Genomic DNA, 26,025 nt, shown 5'->3' with positions numbered 1-26,025 from the left:
TTACACCTAGGGATCTCTACTGTAAAGGGGTGGGATTTAGTTGCTTGTCGGGTTTGTCTAGAGTAGTCACGTCGAGGAGATATAAGTGCTTGCAGTTTGTCAGAGCATTCACCATTAAAGTATTTGTAGAACAGAGAGAGGGATGCAACATTTTGTCGATGGGACAAAAGCTGAAGGCTAGATGACAGTTCAGAACCTATCAGGTTGGCGACTCTCTTTTGAACCCTGTCCAGGAGCGAGAGACAATCAGCAGATGCACCAACCCAAATGTGACAACAGTACTCCATACATGGGCGAATGGTAGCCTTATAGAAGTACAGGATACTTTCAGGCCTAAGTAATTTTCTGGCACGGTAGAGAGAGCCCACCTTCTTTGCAGCAGCCTTGGCAATGCTCTTAATGTATATATTCCAGTTCATGTTCCCTGTATACGTTAGGCTGAGGAGTTTAAAGGAAGTACTTTCAGGCAGTGTGTTCTTGGCCATTGCTATTGGTGGTAGAAAAGGTTTCTTGTAATTATTGAAGGAAACAAGCTTAGTCTTGGCAGCATTGAATGTGACCATCCATTTTTGTCCCCATTCCACTACAGATTGGAAGTCATCTTCTAGTGTTCCTGCCATTTCCTTAGATATGTGTTCATTTGTTTTCCCCTCATGCCTGTTATTTATAGAGGGTGGTGTTATCAGCAAATACACCCATCTCCGAACAATTTTATCAGGGAGGTCATTTATGAATATCAGGAATAATAAAGGTCCAAGAATAGACTCCTGGGGCACTCCCACATTTATATCATATTGTTTAGATGTACGACCGTCGAGGACAACTAGGATTTTTCTCTTACTTAAGGAGGATTTAATTACATTATGCATTCTTCCAGTGATACCATATGATCTAATTTTCCTTAGAAGACCATGGTGCCATACCCTGTCAAAAGCCTTAGGTATATCAAGGGCTACCGCTCTACCCTCCCCTGTTTTGTCTAGTGAACGGTATATATGTTCAGACACTACAGTTAAGGTATCTGCTGTTGAACGGGCTTGCCTGAATCCATATTATTTGTCAGTCAGGAGTTTAGCAGCTGTTAGGTGTTGGACTAGGGCTTGATTAACTAAGGACTCAAATATTTTGCCGAAAAGTGGGAGGAGGCTAATGGAGCGATAATTCAGTGGGTCAATTCTTTCACCAGAATTCTTGAAGACTGGTACCACAGAAGCAGTTTTCCAGTAGTCTGGAAAGCAAGATTCGTTGAACCATTTATTGTAAAGTTTGGAGAGAACTGGAGTAACCTCGGCAGAGTATTTTTTTATTAGCACAGCCGGGATGAGATCTGGTCCACATGCTTTTGAGGTGTCTAGGTTTTTTATGATACCATGCACCTGAGAAGGGGTGATTTTCAAATTGTCTAGTGTGGTGTCTGTCTGCAAAGGAAAGTCAGGGAGGGAGTGGTGTGCTGGGTCCAGTGTGGAGTTTGAGGCAAACCAACTGGCAAGCAGATTAGCCTTGTCGGTTGCCGTGCAAGCAACCTCATGATTGTTTGATAGTGAGGGAATCGTTGACTGCCCATTATTTACTACACTGTTGAAGATTTTCCAAAAATCACGGGTTCCTAATTTCTGTGCTTCGATGTGTTTCCTGGTGGTTTCAGTGTAATCTGTCTTAGCTGTTGCTATTACTCTCTTACAATTATTTCTAGCTTCTATATACTTCTGTCTGAACTGGACTTATGTCGATTGAATCTACAGAACACATGCTCCCTTTGAGCAATGGCAGCTGCACAAGCAGAGGTAAACCATTGGGGAGAGTGGGGCTTGCTACAGAATTTCCGTGTGGGAACATGTGCTTCAATTGCAGTTTTGAACCATTCAGTGGTCTCATTTGCACATGGTTCAGCTGGAAGAGAAAAGATATTTTGCCATGGGGCATCTCTGATGAGTTCCCTGGTGGCTTCCCAGTCAGCCTTTTTGTAATACCTCATTGTTTTGAGTAGTGGGTCTTCAGTTTTAGGGTGATTTCTCCCATAATCACAGCGTGATCAGCATTCCCGAGTAGGCTGTGGGCATTTGTTGTACAATCATCGGGAACTGTTATCAGAAATAGATCTAGAAGTGAGGCATGTTGATCTTGCTAGTCTGGGAAACGTGTCGGGAATGTAACCGTCTGAGATAGGGAATGGGATATAGAGAAGCTATGTGTTGCGCCTGTAATTAGAGAACCCAAGCCAGTTACTGTGGTGGACATTGAAGTCACCAAATACATATACTTGTGCACTAGTATCGAGGGACAATGCTATATCTATGCTGTCAGAGACTTTGTTTATTAGGGTACAGTCCTGGGTTGAGGGAGAGCGGTAGAGAAAATACAAGTAGCTAATATTATGTTGCATATTTAGTCTGAAGCACATAAAGGCCTGTTCTTCTGATTCTAGTTTTATTTCTCTAGTCAGGGGGAGGGTGTTACTCCAAGCCCATGCATATGTCTGTCCGAGTCCTTACAACAGAGTGGGAGATAACCAGACATGTTAAAGTGGTTAGAGGGAAGGAGTGAAGGTTAGTTTCACTTAATGCTAAGATATCTGGGGTGTTTACAAGGAGATATGATTCAACATCATCTAAGTTAGTTCTAAGCCCGCGGATATTCGTAAATGCAAGCCTCAAGGGAGGAGGCAGGTTGGTTTTCTTTGAGTTTGGTCCTGGTTTAAACGTAACTTTGAGCCCAATTTTGACCCCACAACACTTGTTATTTTGGTCTCAAATCAAAATATAAAGTTTTACCCATACCCAAGTTACCTAGATCTAAAATTTCAAGTCTGTAGACCCAAAATCGGCGGAGAAATTTGGTAGAATCTGAAAAGGTCAACTCTTTCAACTTTGACCTTTTGGCAACCAAATTTTCTCAGCAAAACTGATTGAAATGCTTGCTGCATGTATGGATACCCGTTATGTATAAATTTCAAATGCTTAGACTTAAAATTGCCTGAGTAGTTTGCTAGATACTGCAAAGATCAAATCTTTTGAACTTTGATCCCTTGGCAGCTGAAATTTTTTACCCAAACTGACTAAAAAGCTTGCCCTATCTCTGAATACACTTATGTAAAATTTCAAATGTTTAGACCAGAAATTGGCTGAGTAATTTGGTAGAGACTGCAGAGGTCAATTTTTTTTTTTCTTTTTTTTTTTAACTTTGACCCCTTAACATTTATTTTTTTTGGCTCAAATCAAATTAAAAAGTTTGATCCATGTCCAAGTAACCTACATTTAAAATTTCAAGTGTTTAGACCCAAAATTGGCGGAGGAGTTTGGTAGAGTTTTCAAAGGTCAAATCGTTGAATTTTGACCCCTTGACAGCCAAATTTCTGGCTGACAACAGATTAAGAAGATTTTCCCAAATCTCAATGCTCTTTACGTCAAATCTTGAGTCTCTAGACCGAAAATTGACAGTTATTTGGTAGTGAAATGTACACAGACACAGGCATTTTCACTTTTATAGATATGTATATATACAGGGTGACCCCCCCCCCCAAAAAAAAAAACGGGCCCACACTCTAATTAGGCCCGGTTTCTTATTGTTTTGTGCGAATAAAATGAAACTTTGGTCATAACTAGTTTATTATATTCCAAACATCACATCAAAACAAGGGTCTTTGGCCATTTTTTCTCCGTTCTACAGTATATCTTCCAGATGGCCTCCATTTAGCTTTTGTTTTTTTGGGGTCACCCTGTATGTGTGTGCAAATGCTAGAATGTTTTCATCCCAAATCTTATGTAATTATGCACAATATAGAAAATATGCATAAATAGAACTGAGTGTAAAAAGTTAAATGATACAAATCATCCAAAAGAAACCATAAAAAATAATTAACGAAAGTTCATTTTTCAAGATAATATGCAAATTAGTTAAACTTTATGAAGTCATTCACATATGCAGGACTGAGTATGTTAAATTTGTTTTAATTTTTAAATAGAAAAATAGGTTTTAATGTCAATGGTACAAAAATCTCAATTTTATATGTGTATGTATATATATATATATATATATATATATGTGTGTGTGTGTGTGTGTGCGTGCGTGTTCATGCTCTGTATTCAGTGTTAGTTTTATATTTCAACAACATAATTGATGTGTGTGTGTGTGTGTGTGTATATATATATATATATATACATAAATACACACGTGTGTATGCTAGAACGTTTTCATCCTTAATGCCTTGCAATTATGTACAATATAGAAAATATACATAAAGTAGATAGAACTGAGCGCAATAGTTAAAAGAAACGGATCATCCAAAAAGAAACCATAAAAAAAATGAATAATTAAAGTTAAAACTACAGCTTTTTTTTTTCAAATAATTTATAACTTTACATATAACGACCCTTAAAGTTAAAAAATCATCTTTAAAAACCAATATTTCTGGGTGTTGCCTAAGCTAAACAAACCTGGTTTTGTGATTTAGCAATTGTTTTATACAATCAATAAATTTATTAAAATTTGCTCCAATTTTGTACCTTGTCCTTATCTGACAGTCACCTTATATGCCGAAATATACGGTATGTACATGTATGTATATATGTTATAATGTAAAGTAATAAATCATTTAAAAAATAAATAAAAAAAAAAGTAAATTCTATAACATTTTGTAAATCACACCTTTAAACCATTGTATATTTATTTTAGCTGTGTTCTTAACATGTTAAAAATTTTTCTTTCTTTTTTTTTTCACACACAAGACACTTCACTAGTTCAAGAAATTTAAATATAATTTTAACCGAAGCATATAAAAGCATCCAGATTTTAAATGAAACAGTAATCAAAAACTGTCTGAAGACGACTGATGAAACTCAGTTGAAAGTTAAAAAAAAAAAAAAAAAAAAAAGACTATGGAATTTTCTTGCATAGATTCGACCGAGAAATAAGAACGACAATTCGAAAAATTAAGCAAAAACACTGTGCTATTTAACAATGCTTGCCTGAACATACATACGTTTGTTTTATTTATATAGAATAGTAATTTCTGTGTTGATATTAGGTATTCAGTGTTAGTTTTATATTTCAGTAATGCAATTCACAAACAAAAGTAATTTTCTAAGATAACATCGTTTTATTATCTGGAAACTGTACAGTGAGAGTTTGTTTTGCAGCTAAAACCAAGTTAACATCCACTTTTGAAAAGGTTCTTTTTCTAAACTAAAAGAGGATGAATCCTTATTTCAAGGTGTTGGGGTTGTTTTCTGGCTGGTATGGCTTGGCATGAGGATACATTGTAGGCTTTTCAGGATCGACAGCACTTTCAGGGAAATAGTCGGCAAACATCTCATGCGTCATTTCATAAGGCTTTGGTAAAGTATCAAGTTTATCCAACTGAAAAGAAAAAAATGAAATTTTCTTTTAAGGCAAAAAAAGAAAACACAAACTTACTTCAATTTAAAGTTGCTACTCTTATCGCACACAGGGGAAAAAAAAGATTATCATTCAATATAAAATAACTGAGATGGTGTATCTACTACTAGTCTCTCACTTTTAGATCAGGTAAAAAAAAAAAAAAAAAAAAAAAAAGTCAAATTAACACACTGTTGACTAAGCGCTAACCTCTGACCCATTATCGCATCTGTGCCTATTTTACAAATATTTTAACGTAATATGCTCCGATGAACTCATAGCACTTGTGCCCCCTTGAGATACAAACTCCTGACTAACTTAATAAGCAGCAAAATCCCACTCCTTCGTTGTTGAGGTCCCAACACGCCAGACTTTTAAATTCCCTCAGTTTTCTGCTTCTCTGACTGTTCTAACCTGCAGAAATTTAAATGTAATGTGAACAAACATCTCACTAACACAGTTGGACACAATCCGAAATAGTAGCCCCTTATGCTCAGGAGTAAAAAAAAGAACTCACCCCAAATAGAATGGGTATTTTTCAAAAGTTTGGTCTGAAGCCCATGATAATGGAACACCCAATATAAAAAGTCAAACGTGACAATCAATAAAATAAATACCTCATTAATAAGTGGATATAAACATGTGCTGGGTTGCATGTTTTAGTGGTGCATATGAATGCATGGAAAGTGATGAATGTCAAGGAAAAGGAAAAGGAGGTGAGGCATAAAGAATTGAAAAAAAAAAAAAAAAGATGTTTTTTTTTTTAGTTTGAAATAAAATAAGTACCTCACTAAATGGGGAATCATGTTGAGAGCAATCCACTTAAGAAATGTCAGAGATAAAAAAGCCTTTGAATATCTACTGGATATTTTTAGTCGTTGACTAGATGAGAAGGGGAGGCTGTTAGAACCAGGATACGAGCAGTTGGTTTTTCTGAGGGTTGGCAGTCAGCATGTACTCTGAGCAAAGTGGGCTCTTAGCTAAAAAATTTGTGTTATATTCTGGTTTCATCAAGCAAAAATCTCATTTTGCAAGGCTGTTATTCAACCTAATAAAACTACATTTTAAGCTACAAAGAAAACTAAACCTTTAATTTTTTTAAACTGGAGTTTTCGTTTGGAAGGGAAATTTCTTCGTTGCATCAATGATTGAATTGAATAACAAATTTGAATCAACACAATGGAGGCACACATGCATGAAAATACTAGAGTGACCAACAGGTCGCCTACCCCAAACATTGTGTACTGTGATTTTTAGTTCATCTTATGGCTGTATCATCATTTTCTCGCTGCCAACTGTCGATGAGGGCACATACAGGTTCACGACACAAGAAAAACACAGACGGCGATACTTCACGATATATCGGTCGGAATCTGGGTGTGTGAAACTGCCTTCTACATGCTGAGGTTCACAATTATATCTACTGTCGAGGCTGTATACGTCTATTGTCGTAATTAATCTCACCATCTCTCGGAGAATCTCTGAGCGACCAACTGCTCGACCTTGGCCGCATCCAAAATCCAACTCTCCACCTTAGAGTTCAGACCTCAACTCACTAAGTATCTGACCCCCACCTCCCCGTCAAGTGTTGTTCCTATTATTCGATCCTTAGTTCATTGTTCAGTCCTTTTGCTATTGCCATTCATTACACCCTAATCTTATTTCTTTTTGTCTGCATTAAAAACAAATTCCTATTGATTGTCTGTTGATAAGTTCTTTTATTACTCACAAAATCTACTTCCTTATCTTTTGTCATTTATCGTTTGTTATTTTCATACCTCTCCAGCACTTAAGGACCTCAGTCGAATATAGTATCATACTGAATCTGCTATGAACTTAGACATTAAATAAATTTCAACCAAACTGTACATGTTCATAGACTACATAAAATTTATCTACATCAATCCTGAAAATAAAAAGGCCATTTCTTATAGAAGTGATACCCTAATAGTTAATAAAAATAAAAAACTGCAATCTGTTCAATCTAGCAGACTATTAAGATTGGTTAAACAAAATCATGTGTTAAATTTAGGGATTTTGAAATAGGCAGTAAACAAGAGACAAGAAGTGCTTCTTTATGGCCACCAGAAAAAGGAGAATAAATCATGCAAAAGAAACTGATTAAACAATCCAATGCTGATATAAAATTATAAAGATTAAGTTAAGGCGTAGGCACAGCAGCCAAGAAAGAATAAGACGCGAAGTTTGAATTTTATGTAAAAACTGAAAGAAATCTTTACTCCACCCATAAATTATAAAAGTAATTGTTCTTAAGGGAAGGTTACTTCACTAAGAAATAAGTTATTTTTGATACAACTTTGTTATAGTGTATCTTAAAAAAAAAAAAAAAAAAAAAAAAAAAAAAAAAAAATGCATTTCAGAGGAAAGCATTTTGTATTTACATGTCATGCCGAAATTAGTATAAATTCCAAAAATTACAAAAAAATAGTTCAGTAGAAAAATAATTATAAGTAAAAACAGAATTTTGTGAAGTAGCGATTTTTCAAGGTAAATTAATCCTTTAGAAAATCAAAACCAGGGGAAGATAACTGCATTCTATCGTTTAAGTTGCTTTGCACAGAATCCGATCACATTATATTTCAGATCGGCCATCTTGCTTTTTCCCAATCCACTACATGTTTTTTTTTTTTTTTTTTTTGAAAATCAACTCTAGCACATTTTTTACTAGACCATTTTTTGTAATTTTCGGAATTTGTATTGATTTCGACATGACACTTAAGTACGTAATAGTGTTTTTTCCTGAAACGCCTTTGTTCCAAAATACATGATTGGGTTGGACGACACGCTATAGTAAAGTTGCACCATGTTTTTGTATTGAACAACAAACCTATCTTTTGAACATTTTCATCTCTAAGCATCAATTGACTGCAAACAATGGTGGACAGTAAATTGCAGTTTTCACACCTCCAAGAATTAACTATTAATCATCCGCTGAATCATTTCAAAATTGTCAGTTTCATGACAAGTTGGAATATTAATTCTTTATTCCTCATAAAATCATTATCATAAACATCATTTACAAGACTTGCTGTACGCATTCTAAAAAATCAGTGGTCATTTTATTTCTAGCTCACTATGTCTACATATTAACAAATAAACATTCATCTATGCAGTTCGGCCACTGAAGAATGAACTTTTAAGATGGCAATCTAGACTCCTTTTATGCATCAGAATTCAAAATTAAGCCACAAATCAGATTTTCGATTACGTCTAAATCTTTCGGACATTTTGCATAAGAGCCTTTTTTTTTTATTAGTCCAAACAACTTACCATAAGTTGTGCCTCTTGAATCATCGTCTGCAAGCCTTCAATTTGCTTCTTCATATCTGCTTCCTAGAAAGAAATCAATTTAAAAATCAAAATCAAACTAAGCTTTTAAATGGAAATGCTTTCCATTCAAATGTACTGCATGATCACCCTAAAAAAATTCCCTGTCAGTTTTTGAGCTTACAATCATTTATTTAACTTTATTAGTTTTTCATACATTTTTGCATGAACAATTTTGAGAAAATCCAAAGATTAACTGACGGTAATGAAAAATGTCCTTTCCAATTAAAATTGGGGACCAAATTGTTCATGTGTAAATTATGTCAAGAAATTACTCCAGGGAAAATTAGGTCTTAAAATAAAAAGAGAATTCATAATACCTATTATAATGATGACATTGGCTTACAAAAAATGTTTTGGTAGGTAAGTATGAGGATCGAACCCGAACCCTTGAGGCAAAGTTGGAAATTAAAGTGTGAAAAAAAAAAAAAAAGAGTGCATTAACCATTGGGCTACCGCGAGATGGTAATGGAAACACGTTTGAATTTATTTAATTACTTAAATTAGCAGGTGCACGTTTTAATGACTTAATGAGGTCAACTTTTGACTGCGGGGTATCATTTAGTGCGGAACGCTTTTTTTTCCTCCCCCAAGATGTTGCGGGTAGGGGGAAACAGCTCCACTTGTCCAAATAAGGAAATAACATTTCCACATTGAGTAAAGCTCATTGCTTTCGAACATTTCCGGCGATTGAGACCGGAAAAATAACGCAAGAATTAGTGTCGCTTTTATTATAGGAAAAGGCCTAACCCACATGCGGCGAGCAAAAACTGTTGAATATTTATCTTCCTGAAGTCAAGCAAATTAAATAGACAGTCGAGCTCCGTTGTTAACTATGTGATATAAAAAGTTTTAAAAAGTTGTTAGGCGACCGACCGTTTCTCTGAAAAAAGCCTTTTGTAGACATAGAGAAAAAGCGAACACACATTTTCGCTTTTATATTTATAGATTACATCCAATAATATTTTGTAAGACCGATAATCACTGGATTTGCATACCAGTAGATTTATTGCATTACATTATTCTGATATATATATATATATATATAAGTTTGTTGTATGGCATTCACCCTATACAGGTTGAACCAGTTTTCTCAAAAGGAGGAAGTGTAAACAAAATATTAAATTCCCAGACAATTCCCAGTGTGTGTGTGTGTGTGTGTGCATATATATGTATATATATATATATATATATATATATATATATATAAATAAAAATAAATCGAGATTTTTACCACAGTATAAGTCACCGGCAACACATATCACTTAAATAAAGCCCAGTTTTAACAAAAATAAAATACAATACAATTAATAAATATTTTAAAGTTTATTCCTTTTCCTTAGAAATTAAATAAAAATATAAAAATTAAAAATGGAATAAAATCACTATAATATTGAATTTCATATACAAATAACTATTTGGAATGTGCATTTGGAATTTGGATGTTATTTCAGCAGATCAGGTTGGTAGGAGTTGATTTAAATCAAATATTCTTTATAAGGAATGCTAGAAAACAAATCTGAAATGTACTTTTAATAGAAAATATCAGAGGAAAGACTGTAACTGGGTTGTGAGGATGTCCTGCAAAGCTTACTCTTCAAATGGAGTTAGTGGGGCAGCCACAGTAAATAAAGAAATGAGTGTGAGAATAAAGACGATATCGTCAACAATAAGTCATGAAAATTACTTTTTTTGTTTTAAAGTCATCATTTGTGTGACTTTTTTATCTTTTTTTATAAAGGGAGTTACCACTTATCAAGGGCGAATGATTAATGAATGTAAGGTGGTAGTGTAGTAATCACTAATGGTGTAAATTGGGTGGAATTTGATTATTTAAGGGGGCAGTTTAATAATAACTTGTTTACATTGAACTTGAAGGGTATGATATTGTAGTCAGCCTGGAAGCAGGCCAATGGAACAGGCAGACAATTCTAGGAAAGAAGCTTTGTTCATGAAATCTATGTTTAGATTTAAGCACAGACAGAGAGTGGAAGAAATTGTTGATAGTGGTTGTAGCTAGTAGAGTGTTTTTGTTTTTTGAGGACCACAGATTTGAGCTCAGATGAGCACTTGCCATGAAAATAATGATAGAGTAAAGACCTGCTCACAACGTCTTCTATGGGAAAGAGGTTACAGAGAAGAGAAAAGGGTGTAACCTATTTGGTTTTGAAGCCAGTTTTGAACTATCATGGCAGGATAGGGCATGCCAAGCAGCTCCTGCTTAAACGTGGTAAGAGTACTCCATTTTAAAATGTACTTGGCTCTTATACAAATAGAAGATTGCCTTGGCAATGATACCTACTGGAGTGGTAGAATGATCCAACAATTCTTCCAGCAATCCACAGATTTGATGTATGTATTCCATTTCAGATCAGGAATGAAGGTCAGTTCCAGAAGCTTATCAAGACATGGTGCTTCCCCATGACAAGAACCATTTATTTCAATTGGGGCCAGATGAGGGTTAGAGCAATTATGAGAAGTTTGGTTTTAGATACATTAAAATTAACCAGCCACCTTTTCCCCATTGTACCACATGCTCAAGATAAGATCTTTGAAGTGTTGATGGATTGTGGTATTGTCTGCATAAATGTCTACAAATGATCTAAGAATGTGATTTGGGAGATCATTGATGAAGATCAGGAAGAGAGTTGGGTCCAGGATAGAACCTTAAGAAACACCAGCGTTGATAAGCTTCTGATTTCTGCCCATCAACTACTACTTTTATAAGCCTATTGGAGAGAAAGGATTTAATAATTGAAAGGACATCTCCAGCTATTCCATAGCTGACTATCTTGTTAAGCAGATTTTATGACATATCCTATCAAAAGCCTTTGATATGTCAAGAGCTATAGCTCAATACGAAGCTCTCATTGAGAACTTCCCTAATCATAAGTGATACTATTGATGTTCCCCATCCCAAACAGTGTTAGGAATTTAAAAAAAAAAAAGAAAAAAAAAAGGAAATAAGTTTATCAGCAGAAATACACAAAAGAAGCTAGAATAAGATTGCTAATCAAGGTGAAGCAGTCGAATGAGGCAAAATGGATAATAAAGGTCATTATATATTTAATTTATGATTATCTTGGATTGTTTTTATATTGTTTTCACATATTTAGATAGGTGACCGTTTGAAATGACAGGCGCTATACATATACGAGGGTGATCCAAAAGTAACAAAAAATGAATCGGATTCGCTTCCATTGAACGTTTGCTCAAATTCCTATATACACACCTTTTTTTTGCCATAAATAAAAAATAAAGACTATTTTTAAAATAACTAAAAATATTCTTTCAAATATACAGACACAAAATCTCCATTATGGAAAGGTTCTCAACAATATATAGAAGATTTTTGATAAAAATTAGTTTAAATAAAAAGAAAAAGATCTTCACTTACAGTTTCCTTTTCTTGGGCTACAACACGTTGTTTAACATTATCCTTATCCGACGGGTACGGAATGGACAAAGCAGCATACTGAAAATAAACAGATTTAAAATAAATACAATTTAACTACAAAACGTTGTTGTTGGTTTGTTGTTTTACAGCATGTCAATCTTTTTTGAAAGTCATTTAATGACGAAACAAATCATTATTGAAGATGATTTCGTAGTTTTAATCATAGCAGATGAGACGGAGAAATGAAAGTTCTCGATGATATTAACGTGTGATGCATATAGGAATGTAATAGAAATAATATGAAACTTAATTACATAATCTAGTTTATTCAATCAAAGTCAGAATAAAAATGTTTGTTTAGTCTTGTTTAACAGCATATCAACCTTTTCAGGTTACTTAATGCCAAATCTAGTAGTTTAGAAAAAGGTCTTTGTGTTTTTGCATAATTTATTCATAGGGTTTAGTTGGGTTGTTTTGTAGAGAAATTTTTTTTTATCAAAAATTAAAAACTTGTTACTCTCAAAAAGGAAAGCATTTAAGCCAGGCGGCTGTTTTTGAAGATGTTCTTCATATTGTTGTATTTAAAATATTGTTATCTGGCATTATCAATGGTTCTACATTCCACGAAAATGTGTTTGATGGTGAAAGTTATTTGACAGAATTGTGGTTGTTGCCCTTGTTTCAGAATGTAGGAGTTTTGTATGACCAATATGAATTCTGGATATGACAACTTGTTTTTTTTTTGATATTCTAGTAGTTGGTTTCCATTCTTCCAGTATGGTTTAAATTTGGTATAATTTGTTATTTATGTTCTTGTTCCATTGTTGTTGCCATTTTGCATAAAATAGTGGATTGATTTTGGGTTTAAAATTAGTATATAGACTATTTATTGTTTCAGGGTTCAGGTTTAATGCTGATTTGGCTGCTAAGTCGGTTCTTTCATTTCCTTTTATTCCAACATGGCTTGGAATCCAACATATAATTATTTCTTTGTGTTTAGATAATGAGTCAATTCTGTTTCGGAGTTTAATAATTAGAAGATTCTTGAGTTTTTGTTATTCAGTGATGTTAGTACAGAAAGGGAATCTGATAGTATCAGGAATTTCTTGTTTATTTTGTTCTGAAATGTTGAGTTCCAAGACGATCGCACATGTTTCAGTAGTAATAAAGCTTCCTGTTGGAAGGGCCCTTTTTAAGGTTGTTTCATTCGATACGGCAGAACACGCCACTCTATTGTGGTCTTTGGAACCGCCGGTGAAAATGTGTAAATGGTCAGGGTATTTTAAGAGGATATCACAGGCTTTCTCTTGGTAGATATTAAGGTGAGACTTTGCTTTCGGGAGTTCATTTAATCTTAGTATTACTTTGGGGTTTTTAGAATCCAAGGTGGGGTTTCAGTTAGTATGTGTTCTTGGATATTTTCTACAGCCATTTCTGATTCCTGTAGTATTGTTTCCATTCTAAGACTAAAGGCTTTTCTTTTTGCTTCGAATAACTTTTTATATTTTGGATTGAATGTAGCTTTGTATGCTGGATTACTTCAGTGTGCTTTTAATTAAGTGTAGTATTGGGCACCCAGTTTGTGACTCCTTATATTTGCAAGAATTTTGTTAGCCTTTGCATGAAGACTTTCGACTGGGGATGTTCTAAAAGCACCAAGTGCTAATTTCAAGCCTCAATCGCAGATTGGATCTCAAGTCTTTTGGTAGGATTTCATTATATGAAACTGCCATAGTTTAGTTTTGCTCTTTTTTTTTTTTTTTTAAATTTTTTTATACACGGTGGTCACCACTTATCAAGGCCCGGAAGCCACTCAGGGATAAGGGTTATTGCAACTACAGTACGTTAGTGTGGAGATTTAATGAAGTGTTTACTTCAGAGGGCGGTTCATTAGGAATTTGTTAACGTTGGACTTAAAGACATCCAAGTTGTAGTCAGGTGGGAAGCAGGCAGACGGAACAGAGTTCCACAGGCGTGCAGTTCTAAGAAAGAAGCTATGTTCATGGAATCTATGTTTTGATTTAGGCACAGATAAAGAGTGGGGGAAATTTTTCACAGTGGATTCAGCTAGACGGGTGTTTTTTGTGAAGGATTGGCGAGTGGGGGACCAGAGATTGGAGTACAGACGAGCACCTGCCATGGAAATAACGATAAAACAAGGATAAGCTCGCAACGTCTCTTCTGTGGGAGAGAGGTTGCAGGGTAGAGAAAAGGGCATGCCCCACTAAGCCACGAAGTTTATTTTGTACTCTATCAAGGCAGGATAGGCTGTTTTTAGCAGCTCCTGCCCAGATATGGCAGCAGTATTTCATCCTTGGACGTACTTGGCTTTTATATAGATAGAGAATTGCATCAGTAGTGAGATATCTTCTGGAGCGGTAGAAGGATCCCACCATCTTTCCAGCGACCTTAGCAACAGACTTGATGTACGTGTTCCATTTCAGATCAGGAGTAAAGGACAAATCCAGAAGCTGGGGGGCTTCTAGACAAGAGCCATCCATCACAATTGATGCCAGATGGGGATCAGAGTGTTGATGATGTAAGCATAGGAGTTTGGTTTTGAATGCATTAAAGGTAACCAGCCACGTCTTCCTCCACTGAGCCACGCGCTCGAGATCAGAGGAGAGAGAATCAGAAAGAACTTTGTCATTTACAGTCTTTGATGTGTTGCCGTAGATGGTCCTGTCATCAGCATAGATGTCAACGAATGATTTAAGTATGTGTTTAGGGAGATCATTGATGTAGATCAAGAAGAGAGTTGGGCCCAGGATTGACTCTTGAGGGACTCCAGCATTAATACTGCAGGCCTCTGATTTTTGTCCATCGACCACTACTCTTATGAGCCTATCGGAGAGAAATGATTTAATGATTGAGAAAACATTTCCAGTTATACCGTAGCTGGAAATCTTATGAAGTAGGCCCTTATGCCATACCTTGTCGAAGGCCTTTGATATGTCAAGAGCAATTGCCCTAGAAAGGAAGCCTTTGTCAAGAGATTCACTAATCCTGTGAGATATAACAGTTAGCACATCTGCGGTAGATCTTGCAGAACGGAAACCATATTGTGTGTCACTAAGAAGGTTATTTCTGCTGAGGTGGTTGACTATTTCTCTATTTAATATAGATTCCAGCAACTTACTCATAACACACAGGAGACTTATTGGTCTGTACTGAGAGGGAGATGACTTATCACCTGAATTCTTAAATACAGGGCATACTGATGAGATTTTCCAGGGAGTCGGAAAGCACTTCTCCTTAAGGCAGCGCTTAAACAGTTTCGTAAGTATGGGAGCAAGTTCTGGTTGAAGCTTTTTTAACACTATAATTAGGATGCCATCAGGGCCAGTTGCTTTACTGGAATCAAGGTTCTTGATTAGCTTGGTGATCTCATGCACAGATATTTGTTACCTAGCGTGTTCTGTGTTATAGGAAGAAATAAGGGGAGTTGATGGCCTTCATCGCATAGGGTAGAATTAACTGCAAAGTTCTTTGCAAATAGTCTGGCCTTGTCTGATGCTGACGAGATGACCTCTGGTCCATTGATAATGGTTGGGATAGAATGCACACTTCTGTTCAGGATCCTATTTGTTATTTGCCAAAACTGGTGGGAACCAAGCCGCTGATCAGCTACTTTGGATTTAACAGACTGGGCATATAGCTCTTTTGAATTTTTTATTACTCTTTTACAGTGGTTGCTGGCGTTCCTGAAAGCAGCTTTAGTCTCAGTGCATCTATTACGTTGGTAGTTATTTAGTTATGTAGTAATTAACGTTCTATATAACTTCATTAGTTTCTTGATCACCACATCCCCACTTTGTGTGTACTAGTCCACATAGTAGTTGCAGTCTTTTATTGAAACTATTTCTTAGATTCTTTTAAGTATGGGATGAATGTTGGTTTTTTTATCAAATATTAGTCCCAGAATTTGTGTTGTTCTACAGTGGGGATTACTGTTCTTCCGAGTTTCAGTGCAGGGTCATTGTGAAGTTTTCTTTGGTGACAGAAATGAATGCATTTGGTTTTTGATTTGAAAAATCTACATCCATTTTCCGTTGCCCATTTGTCTAATTTATTAAAGCATTGTTGGAGTTTGCGCTCAGTGGTGTGTATATATACTTTGATCTGCAATACACCAGGAGGTCATTTACATATAAAGATCCCTCAAAGCAGGGTCCAAACATTTCACTATGCCGTTCATTTTAATATTATTGTCACGGATAGTATGCTACCTTGAGGGACTCCCTCCTCTTGGTTTGTGGTATCCAAATAAGCAAATCCAATGCAGACCATAAATTTTCGGTCTGACAAGAATTAACAAATTATGGGAGTTTGCCTTTTTATGTAAGTTTCTTATTATTCCTATTTTCCATGTAGTATCGTAAGCTTTCTCTAGGTCGAAAAAGATTGCTGATAGGTGCTCATTCCTGATAAATGCTTCCATTATAGCCATTTCCAATCAAAGTAGGTGATCAGTTGTGTTTCTTTTATTACGGAAACCACATTGTAGGTTGGAAATAAAGTTGTTGGATTCTAGATACCAAATGAGTGTTATTTCCATTATTTTGCATAAGCAGCTAGTTAATGAGATTGGTTTGTAGTTTTGCGGGTTCGAATCATCTTTTTCTGGTTTAGACATTGTTATTATTGTCTCCATAAGTCTGGGAATTTGCCTTCTATCCATAATTTGTTGTAAATTCTTAATAGTAATTTTATTGAGTCTGTAAAGAGTTGTAAGAATTCGTAATGGATTTTGTCTGGTCCTACAGCTGTGTTGTCGAATCTTTTAAAAATTTTTTAACTAATTTTGTTAATGTAAGCAGTTTATTGTAATTTTCTAGGTTTTTTGATTTAAAGATTTACTGTTTAGCATTTTGTTTGTTATAAATTTTGTGTTATGGTTTTGATTAGATAAGTTTTAGGAAAAGGTTTCAGCTAGTAAGTTTGCTTTGTTCTTTTTATTGGTTACTCTGGAGTTATTTTTCAAATGTTTAATTGGTGTTAATTGATGTTTACCTGCAATTTTTTTTAATCATCTCATATATTGCTCTTGGTTCTATGGCGAAATTTAACTTGTTGACATAATTTTTCCGGCATTCTTTTTTAGTTGCCTTTATTACTCTATGAGCTTTAGCTTTGTTTAATTTGTATTCCATCAGGTTTGTAGTTGTGGGCTGCTTCAGAAATTTCTTCAGAGCGGCTTTTTGCAATTTGATGGATTCCCAACATTTATCGTCGAACCAGGGTCTGCTGTGTCTGTTAGATGCTGAGGTTTTAGGAATGCATTCCGAAAAAATTTTACTGTGACATTGTTTGACTATGTGATTCAACCTATACATTTTTCATTGTATAGTTGCAAGTTGGCCTTATTTAGTTTCCATCAAAGAAGTTTTTCACTGTTGAATTTTGGGCATTCTATCAATATTGGCAAATGGTCACTGCAACAAGTGTCGTCATGTACTTTCCAATTTAAGTCCATATACAATGATGATCACATGAGTTTAGGTCAATGGCTGAATGATTTCCACTAGACTAATTGATTTGTGTAGGTGTACCGGCATTGAGGAAGCATATATCATTTTCATCGATCAACTCTTCCAACGTTTTGCCCTTTTTATTAGGGTCTTTACATCCCCATAGGATGTTATGATTAAGGCTGTGACAACAGAATATTCTTTTGACTCAAGAATATATATCCGACACAGTAAGACACAGCCAATCAACTGAGAACCACATCAATCTCTATAAAAACATAAGATATTAATGGGTATATACTCAAGAGTCAAAGCAATGAAAAGAATATGCTGTTGTTACAGCCATAGTTATGACTATTTAAGTCTCCTAATAGAATGAAAGGTTTAGGTAATTGGTCAATCAATTTTTTCAATTCGTTTTTATCTGTCATCATTTGGTGGGATATATATGGAGCATACCATTATCGTTTTATGTAGAGTGACATTAATGGCAATTGCTTGTTTGTCGGTTGTTATGCTTATTTTTCTGAGGGGTATATTGTTTCTGATTAGAATAGTTACTCCCCCAGAGTTATAAGTGTAATTAAATATTTGGTAGTTCTTTATATTGATGTTTTCTAAATTTGGATGTTTGCATTGAAGATCACTTTTTAATTGTTTTGATTATTATTTTTCAAGTTAGGCTTACATGTGAATTGTCGCAATCAGTCTCTGTTGTTTGACAATATATCAGATAAATATTACAATCTTCTAACGATAGAATCTTTCTATAATAAATTTTAAAAGAATATTTTGTTAGAATAGATAAAAACTTACTCCAGCTTCAAATGGCTCAACAAGTTTTGGATTGTTGAGAATTTTCTTATAAGCTGCAAAATCAATGGCAGGTAAATTCTCAGGGAATTGGTGAATCCTGGAAGAAAAGAAAAAAAAAAAACAAGAAAAAAGATGAAGCAATTAATAGCCAGAGCTTGGAAAAAAGTATGAGTAAAAGGATACCGTGGCACTGCCTCACCCCTTTAAAATCTAAATCATTTTTAATTAAATCAGTAATCACTGCTTAAGACTTTAACCACTATATTCATTCCAGAATTTTTATTTAAAGATGGTTCATTAAAAAATTTGTGTATAATTAGTGATAAATTTATATATAAATACAAAAAATGCCTATTGTTGTTTAATTCTAATTATTTTATAAACGCTAACTTATTTATATTTAATTTTAATAAATGTTCAGATAATTTAACAACATAAAATGAAAGTAAGTTATAATAAACTTCAACTCTTTGAATTGTCTCCCCTTGGAATTGTTAAAAAAAAATATATATATATATAAAAAAAACAAAATTGTTATCCAAATCTAAAATACACAACTGCCCAAACTTTCTTTTGAAGGTTGTTAATTTTCAATAAAACCAAATCTTCTGAAAACTATAAAAATAAATAAATCATGGTTTTTATGTTTCTACCAGGAAATAAACAAAAGTTTATTATTTTTTTCCTGAAGGAGGGGCTTGATTTTTACTCAAGCCACTTGTGGTGACAGTTTCACAAGATAAACTGAGAGTGAGGGTAGAGTTGGTTCGCAAATTAAAATATGAAGTTCATGTGAACATTTGTCACTTTTAAAATTCACACGATATTTAATCAGAAAAGGAAAAAAAAAAGGTACTTTTTTTACATTAGGTCCACTGCCACAATTTTCTTTAACAGGATAACTTTAATAGGTTTTTGATTATGCTGAATATGAAAATATTAAAATTTTGCAGAGACAAGTAATTCTCAAGATATAAACCCAACGTAAAAGCTAATATAATTCTTGACAGCTATTTTTTCACAACTGAGGAACTAGTAATGTGCATGCCTGTAAAACAAAACAATTATGACTTTTTTTTCACTTCCTTGAGTAATTTCACGTTCAAAACAGCTTTCGGAATAGATTCCCCCCGGAATAGATTTTGAATGTGGACGGTGAGTTGGACTTAATGTAAAAATTTACCCAGACTTGTTTATTGCACGTGTAGAAACATGGTAGCCAGTGAATTACAATGCATAATACAGGTCTTTATATCCCGAAAACTACTTGTCTCTGCAAAATTTAAATGAGATTTTCTTATTCAGCATAGTCGAAAATTTATAAGGTGGACTTAATGTAAAAATTTACCAAAAACAATTTTACCATTATTTTTAACATTTGAATTGAAAAACATTTGCACGTGAAACTTGGACATTCAATTTAACTAAATTGACAGTATCTGAGTGCTTTGTGTTTGTGTAAAAATCGAACTGACTTAAATGTTTGTTTTACAATCTGCAGAGATTCGAAAAAGTGGTAAAAAATATATGACAAATAAATGGGTACTTGTTTAGTTTTATCAAAACATTAAAAATTAAAATATTGGGAAAAAAATTATATCATACGTACCTGTTATGGAATTAAGATCCCATAAAAAAATTTTTTACTTAATTTCAAATAGTTTTGTGTTTTTTTATACAAAAGATAAGAAAATCAATTTTTAATGAAATCGATCGTATCTTGCCATCTTGCTTATTTCACGGACACCTTTAAACAAAAAGAGGATTAAAAAAGGAAAAGGAAACTGTAAAATAAGTGAACCCCCCCCCCAAAAAAAAATAAAATATTTATTTAGGTATTTTTTCTGCCCATGTTTCAAAAATCTCGTCAATTTTTGACAAACTTTAAATAAAGCGATGATTGGAGTTATCTCCCTTGGCGCCATCTCCTCCATAAAATAGGCAAGATGGCGAGATACGATCGATCTCATTAAAATTTGATTTTCTTCTGTAAAAAAAAAAAAAAAACCCTACTTGATCAAATTAAGTAAAATATTTCATGAGAACTTAATTCCATAATGAGTACGTACAATATTTTCATTTTTTAATGTCTTGATTAAACTAAATAAGTACCAATAAATGTTACCAAAGACAAGACAGGTTACTCTTCTACCTAGCTGGGTAGGTTTTTGCGTTTTTATTTCATGTAAAATTTTAATTTGGCTCGAAAAAACAAGCAATGTCAACCAATACACGACCACAAAAAAAAAAAAAAAAAAAGTCACAATGGATTTGTTACGCAGTTAGTTTTTCTTGTGGTTGCGTGTTGGTTGACATTGCTTATTTTTTCGAGCCAGATAAACATTTTACATTAAGTAAAATGAAACCTATCCAGCTAGGTAGAAGAATAGGTATTATTTTACTTTAAGGCCCGTCTCACTTTCATATAGAACAATATTTTTTGTAGATTTCGGTGTGCTTTAAAACAAAATGATAATCGACTCCGTCACAAATTTACCGTTTGCATAGTATTAGCCCCTGAACCCTAGGACTATTTTCCGCTATTTCACAGCCTGCGAGTGCGCAGTAGCATAAACAAAGGCTGTTAAATGTGCACTCACGTCCCAAACTGCCTTCTCACAGTGTAGTAATCTTTGGCAAAAATTTAAAATAAGTGAAACGCAAGCAATTTTCCAGATATTAAACCATGTAATTCTATATGTTATCAGTGATGATGACCATTTCTGTACGCGCATATTTTTGATGCACGCTTGCATAATCTGAAATGGCCACCACTGATAACATATAGAATGACATAGCTTAATATCTGGAAAACTGCAGCAAAAATATGCGCGCTGTTGCGTGTACAGAAATGGTTACCACTGATAACATAAGGAATTACACGTATCTGTATACAGATTTTTCTTTATTTTTTTTTATTTCCTCGTGTCTTTACTGAAAGATGAAAGCAGAAGAAAAAAGAAAACAAGCAAAAACATTTTAGCCAATAAATAAACAAAACAATGCCTCTTCACTAGTGGCCAGAAAGTGGGTGCTCGTTTTAAGTTGAATTTACACGGAAAAGTGATCAGCCACTTTTTTGTGAAAGTAATTTCTTCCCATCATGAAAACTGTTTTTCTGCAACGGAAACGGTTAGGAGATTCGGTTTTAGCACACCGAAATCTACGAAAATATATATATTTTTTTCTATACGAATTGGAGACTGCCCTTAAAGTAAAATTTTACCGAAGAATAACCTATCTTGTCTTTTGATGAGATGTCATATTTGATTTTTTTTTTTTTTTTAATACTTTTTCGAATCTCTGTGGATTCAAAAACAAACCAGAGACCTCATTTACAATTATTTGATTTGTAATTTTGAAATTTGAAGGGTCATAAAATATTCAAAAAGATTTAATTTAATATTTTGTTTGTCTAAGTTTAATATTGATAGAAATAAAAAGGACTCTCTCTCTCTCTCTCTCTCTCTCTCTCTCTCTCTCTCTCTCTCTCTCTCTCTCGGGTCGCTAAGATTCAAATTTAAAAAAAAAATTTAAAAATGCAAAATTACAGTAATCTTTGAAAAAAAAATTAATATTAAATCAAGTCTTTATTTTTGTATTTCCTTACTACATTTTAAATAGCAATGTAGTTTTTTAAAAGTACAAATCGAGTAGTATATAGGAGACGTTCCTCGATAAGAATATTATTGGGTATGCAGAATACGGACCGTGCTATTTTTATTTTTTTATTTTTTTCTTTAGATAGGATTTTTAAGGTATCTTTTGTTTATTAAGTTGATAGAATAGTTACAAAACTCCGCGTTAAGAATGAGTTTTTAAACAACAGCGTTATTTGCAGCACATTCTGTATTCTGCCTAAGTACAAATGTACATCACATAACGTTTCCATAACTCTTACAAGTATCTTTGAACAGGGTCTGTGATAATTAGATATAACTTTGATTAAAATTAGTTAATATTAATTAGTTCATATTAATGTTGGTACAGTAAAAGTTGGTTTAATTAAAACAGATTAAATGTCCTTCGAAAGAACTGAAAATCTAAAGGTCATGAACACAGTAAAGGGGTGACCTCAAAGTGGGATTTTCACACTTTAACATTAACATAAACTTTAAAAGAATGGTTACAGATGATAGAATTATATGGTTGTTTTCTTAAGGGATTTAAGAAATTATATATATTTTTTTAATTATTAGTCAATTTTTTATTAAGAGAAATTCACATGAACGAAGACTGGGAAAGCGGCCAATGGAAAGTACTCAAACAAGCTAAAAGAAAGAAAATGTCTTCATTTCTTACTTCGTGATGAAACCGGTAGATTTCGCCTTGAAAAGTCGGAAGATGTCTTTCTCGGCTGGTGGAACTCTTTCGGCGAAAGCTGCCCAATCCACAAGAGTTTTCGCTACTCTTTTGCCTGCCATAGTTTATCTCGTACAGTAAGGATTCGTCGTCTCCTCTGGCAAACCGGAATTCACAGGAAACGGAAGTAGAAGTGTTCAAGCCTCGTTTTAGTTATTATGGCGTCTGCAAAGTATATTCAGCTTTGCGCCAATCTTCCGTGAATATCTCACAAAGAAGAACGCTTATCCTTGATCTTACACTTAAGCAGTGTTTTTTTTTTTTTTTCATTTTTTTGGGTTCGAACTTAAAGTTAAAATTTTCCTTTGTAAATCCACTTTCACATCTCTAAATGAAGCGTTGTTGATCTGTCATGGTTAATTTTAAAATAGTATTTCGTTAGATTGTTAAACGGGCAGATTAAACGATGATAGTTGCGTGGGCCCTGATTTTGGTAGGGCCATTTCGGATTCTTGATATTGCCAAGAACCACACTAACATTTAATATAAATTGTTTATAAAAAGTTATGTCACAGCGAATGAAGAAAATGAAGGATATATACAGATGTACATACAAAATAAAATGGAGACAGATAAAACATTGAAAGAATAGAAAGGTCACCAGTTAGGAAGTGCTAAAAACAGAGTTTTATCATGAAAAATTGAGTACGCGAAATGTTTCATTATAAACCATTTTTATACCTGTGACATGGTCCCTGGCCTTAGTAGAGGCAAATTTTGGATGAGGATAATGTCTTTGGGTATAGTCAAGAACCACGCTGACATTTTTTTTTTTTTTTTTTTCACACAGGAATCACCACTCATCAAGGCCGGAGGCCACTCGAGGATAAGGGTTAATTGGTATACATTAGTCAATGTGATTCTAGTAAACATAAGTAGTGGGAATTTTGTAAATTGGATTACTTAGGAGCCGGTTTATCAAGAATTTGTTTACGTTGGACTTGAAGACAGCCATATTGTAGTCAGCTGGAAAGCAGGCAAACAGAAGACAGTTCCACAGACGTGCAGTCCTAAGAAAGAAGTTTTGTTCATGGAATCTACATTTAGGCTTAGACACAGATAAAGAGTTTCGGAAATTATTGATAGTGGTTTTGGCTAGGCGAGTGTTTTTCATGAAAGATTGGCGAGGGGGGATCATAGATTGAAGCTCAGATGAGAACTTGCCATGAAAACACCGATAAAGCAGAGACAGGCTTGCAACGTCTCTTCTGTGAGAAAGATGTTGCAGAGAAGAGAAAAGGGCATCCTCCACTAAGCTACAAAGTCTATTTTGAACTCTGTCAAGGCAGGATAAGCTGCTTCTAGCAGCTCCTGCCCAGATGTGGTAAATTGGGTATAAACGTTATTGTTTTAACAAAGGAAGAAAATGAAATCTATACAGACATGCATGCATATTAAATGGTAATGTATAAAATATTGAGAGAATAGAAGGGTCACCAGGTAGCAAATGCAAGTTCAAACATAGACAGTTTTGTAAATGCAAAAAGTGATAAAAACGAAATTTTGTAATAAAACATTTTTATACAAGAGATAATATATTCACAGTGTGAATAATATGCGTATGTAAGTTGTTGTGGGGCGACTGTTGGTGACAATCGACCCTACAACTAAAAGGTGACACAGGCAAGGAAAAGGTAAACAACAATGGCAAAGAAGAGAGAACAAAACGTAATTATACTGCTTTGAACGATAAAAATACCATCCAGGTTCATTTACCGAAAGGTAAATAAAAGAAAGTTGAAAATCTTGAGTTAAAGCTGGAGTACTGCTTCTCTTCAAGCTGGAGTGGTTTTACTGTCATCACTAGAAACTGCAGGAAGGTGCTAACAGTTGCAGAAGGGTGCTGGAAACTGCAGGAAGGTGTGGAACAGCTGCAGCAAGGTGCAGGAAAACTGCAGGTATGAGGAGTTGATTTCGCAAAATAGATAGTAGTTTTGTGGAGAAAGATGGTCCTAAAAAGGGCTGTTTCATCACATGTAGTTGTGGTTAAAAAAAAATTTCTGTATTGAAATAGCCATCGATTGGTGGAAAAGTTGACCACCGCTAGAGGCAGCTGCCACTCCGAGACCAATTGCCTGTATTGTCAGCATAGTTGTAGACATATATTGGTTTAAAGGAAAAATGTTGCTGTCATTGTGTTTTTATTTTGCGATTATATCTTAAGTGATGTGATGTTCAAACTCCAAAATCCATATCTGTCTGCTTGCTTGATGCATTTGTGGATATTTTTGTGCCAAGTTTGTCGCCCGTGGCATTTTTATCATTTTTCTATTTTCTATTTTAAGCTGTCGATTGAGGAGAAAATAATGCATGCTCTCCTCTCTCAACTGTGGTTGTAATATCAGCTGATCATTCTGTAATATTTGTTTATTGGTTGTTATAACTGACAAAGTGGATACAAATATTAGCTTGAGAGGAATATTTTATTTTCTTAGTTTTTACATACTTTTAGAATTCTGTGTCTGCTCTTCGCAGGACACGTGTGACAACGTAGAAGCCTGGAGACTGACTGTCCAATCCTTTTTAGGTCAATCATCGGTCAAAGAGAGAGAGAGAGAGAGAGAGAGAGAGAGAGAGACTGAGAGAGAGAGAAAGAGAGTGTGTGTGGGTGAGCGAGCAGCAACAGCAGAAGAGAAAAGGGAATAAATTTTTGGGTATCTTGGTTAGTTGAGTTCTTTTAGAGAAAGAGAGGATTAAAGAATGTCTTTTCTTCATGGTAGTAGTATGTGGCCTGAGGTCACTTAGGTTCACTCCTACAATTCTATGCCAATAACGTTTTGTCAATGTGTTATGGCATGTCACAATGGAGTTGTGTGCACTAAAATAGAAGGCCTGCGATAACATTGTTGTATCGTTATAGCTGCTTGATTTATAACTGATTGCATGATAAAAGCGCCATATTGTTTACTATGTCTGCAGTGAGCAGCCTTGTTAAAAGGAAAGCGTAGCATCAATAGTTCCAGCAAGTAGCATTATGCTGTTAGAAAGAAAGAGTAGTACTAGTAGTTCCAGCAAGCAGTCTGCACTGTTTAAAAGGAAAGGGTAGTATTAATAGTTGATTAAGTAAAGAAATGAGTTTTTTGTTAAAACTGCAACAAAATATTATATGAATATAAGTATTTGACAGCTTGGCAGTGTGTATGAGTGTGTGTTGGTTTATCTTGATTTTGTTGGTGTGTGTATAAATGTGGGTGAATTGATGAAGGTTGGTATGTGAGTCATTGAGTCCTTTTTTTGTGACTTGTTTCCCTCAGCCCA

General features: G+C 34.5%; 1 protein-coding gene across 1 annotated transcript; it reads right to left on the bottom strand.

The window, feature by feature from the left end:
- Positions 1-5,072: 5,072 nt before the first annotated feature.
- LOC145292163 (ATP synthase subunit d, mitochondrial-like) lies at positions 5,073-22,895 on the bottom strand. The gene is made up of 5 exons (XM_080138331.1): positions 22,708-22,895; positions 18,406-18,502; positions 12,119-12,196; positions 8,665-8,727; positions 5,073-5,355 (listed from the first exon to the last, which is right to left on the bottom strand). The coding sequence occupies exons 1-5, from the start codon at positions 22,827-22,829 to the stop codon at positions 5,200-5,202; spliced, it is 516 nt and encodes a 171-aa protein (XP_079994457.1). The 5' UTR covers positions 22,830-22,895; the 3' UTR covers positions 5,073-5,199.
- Positions 22,896-26,025: the final 3,130 nt, after the last annotated feature.

The sequence above is a fragment of the Euprymna scolopes genome, chromosome 13 (genome assembly GCF_053919585.1).
Source record: "Euprymna scolopes isolate OS-2025 chromosome 13, ASM5391958v1, whole genome shotgun sequence".
In the NCBI taxonomy this organism is placed as follows: domain Eukaryota; kingdom Metazoa; phylum Mollusca; class Cephalopoda; order Sepiida; family Sepiolidae; genus Euprymna; species Euprymna scolopes.
This window is presented reverse-complemented; position numbering and strand designations above follow the sequence as displayed.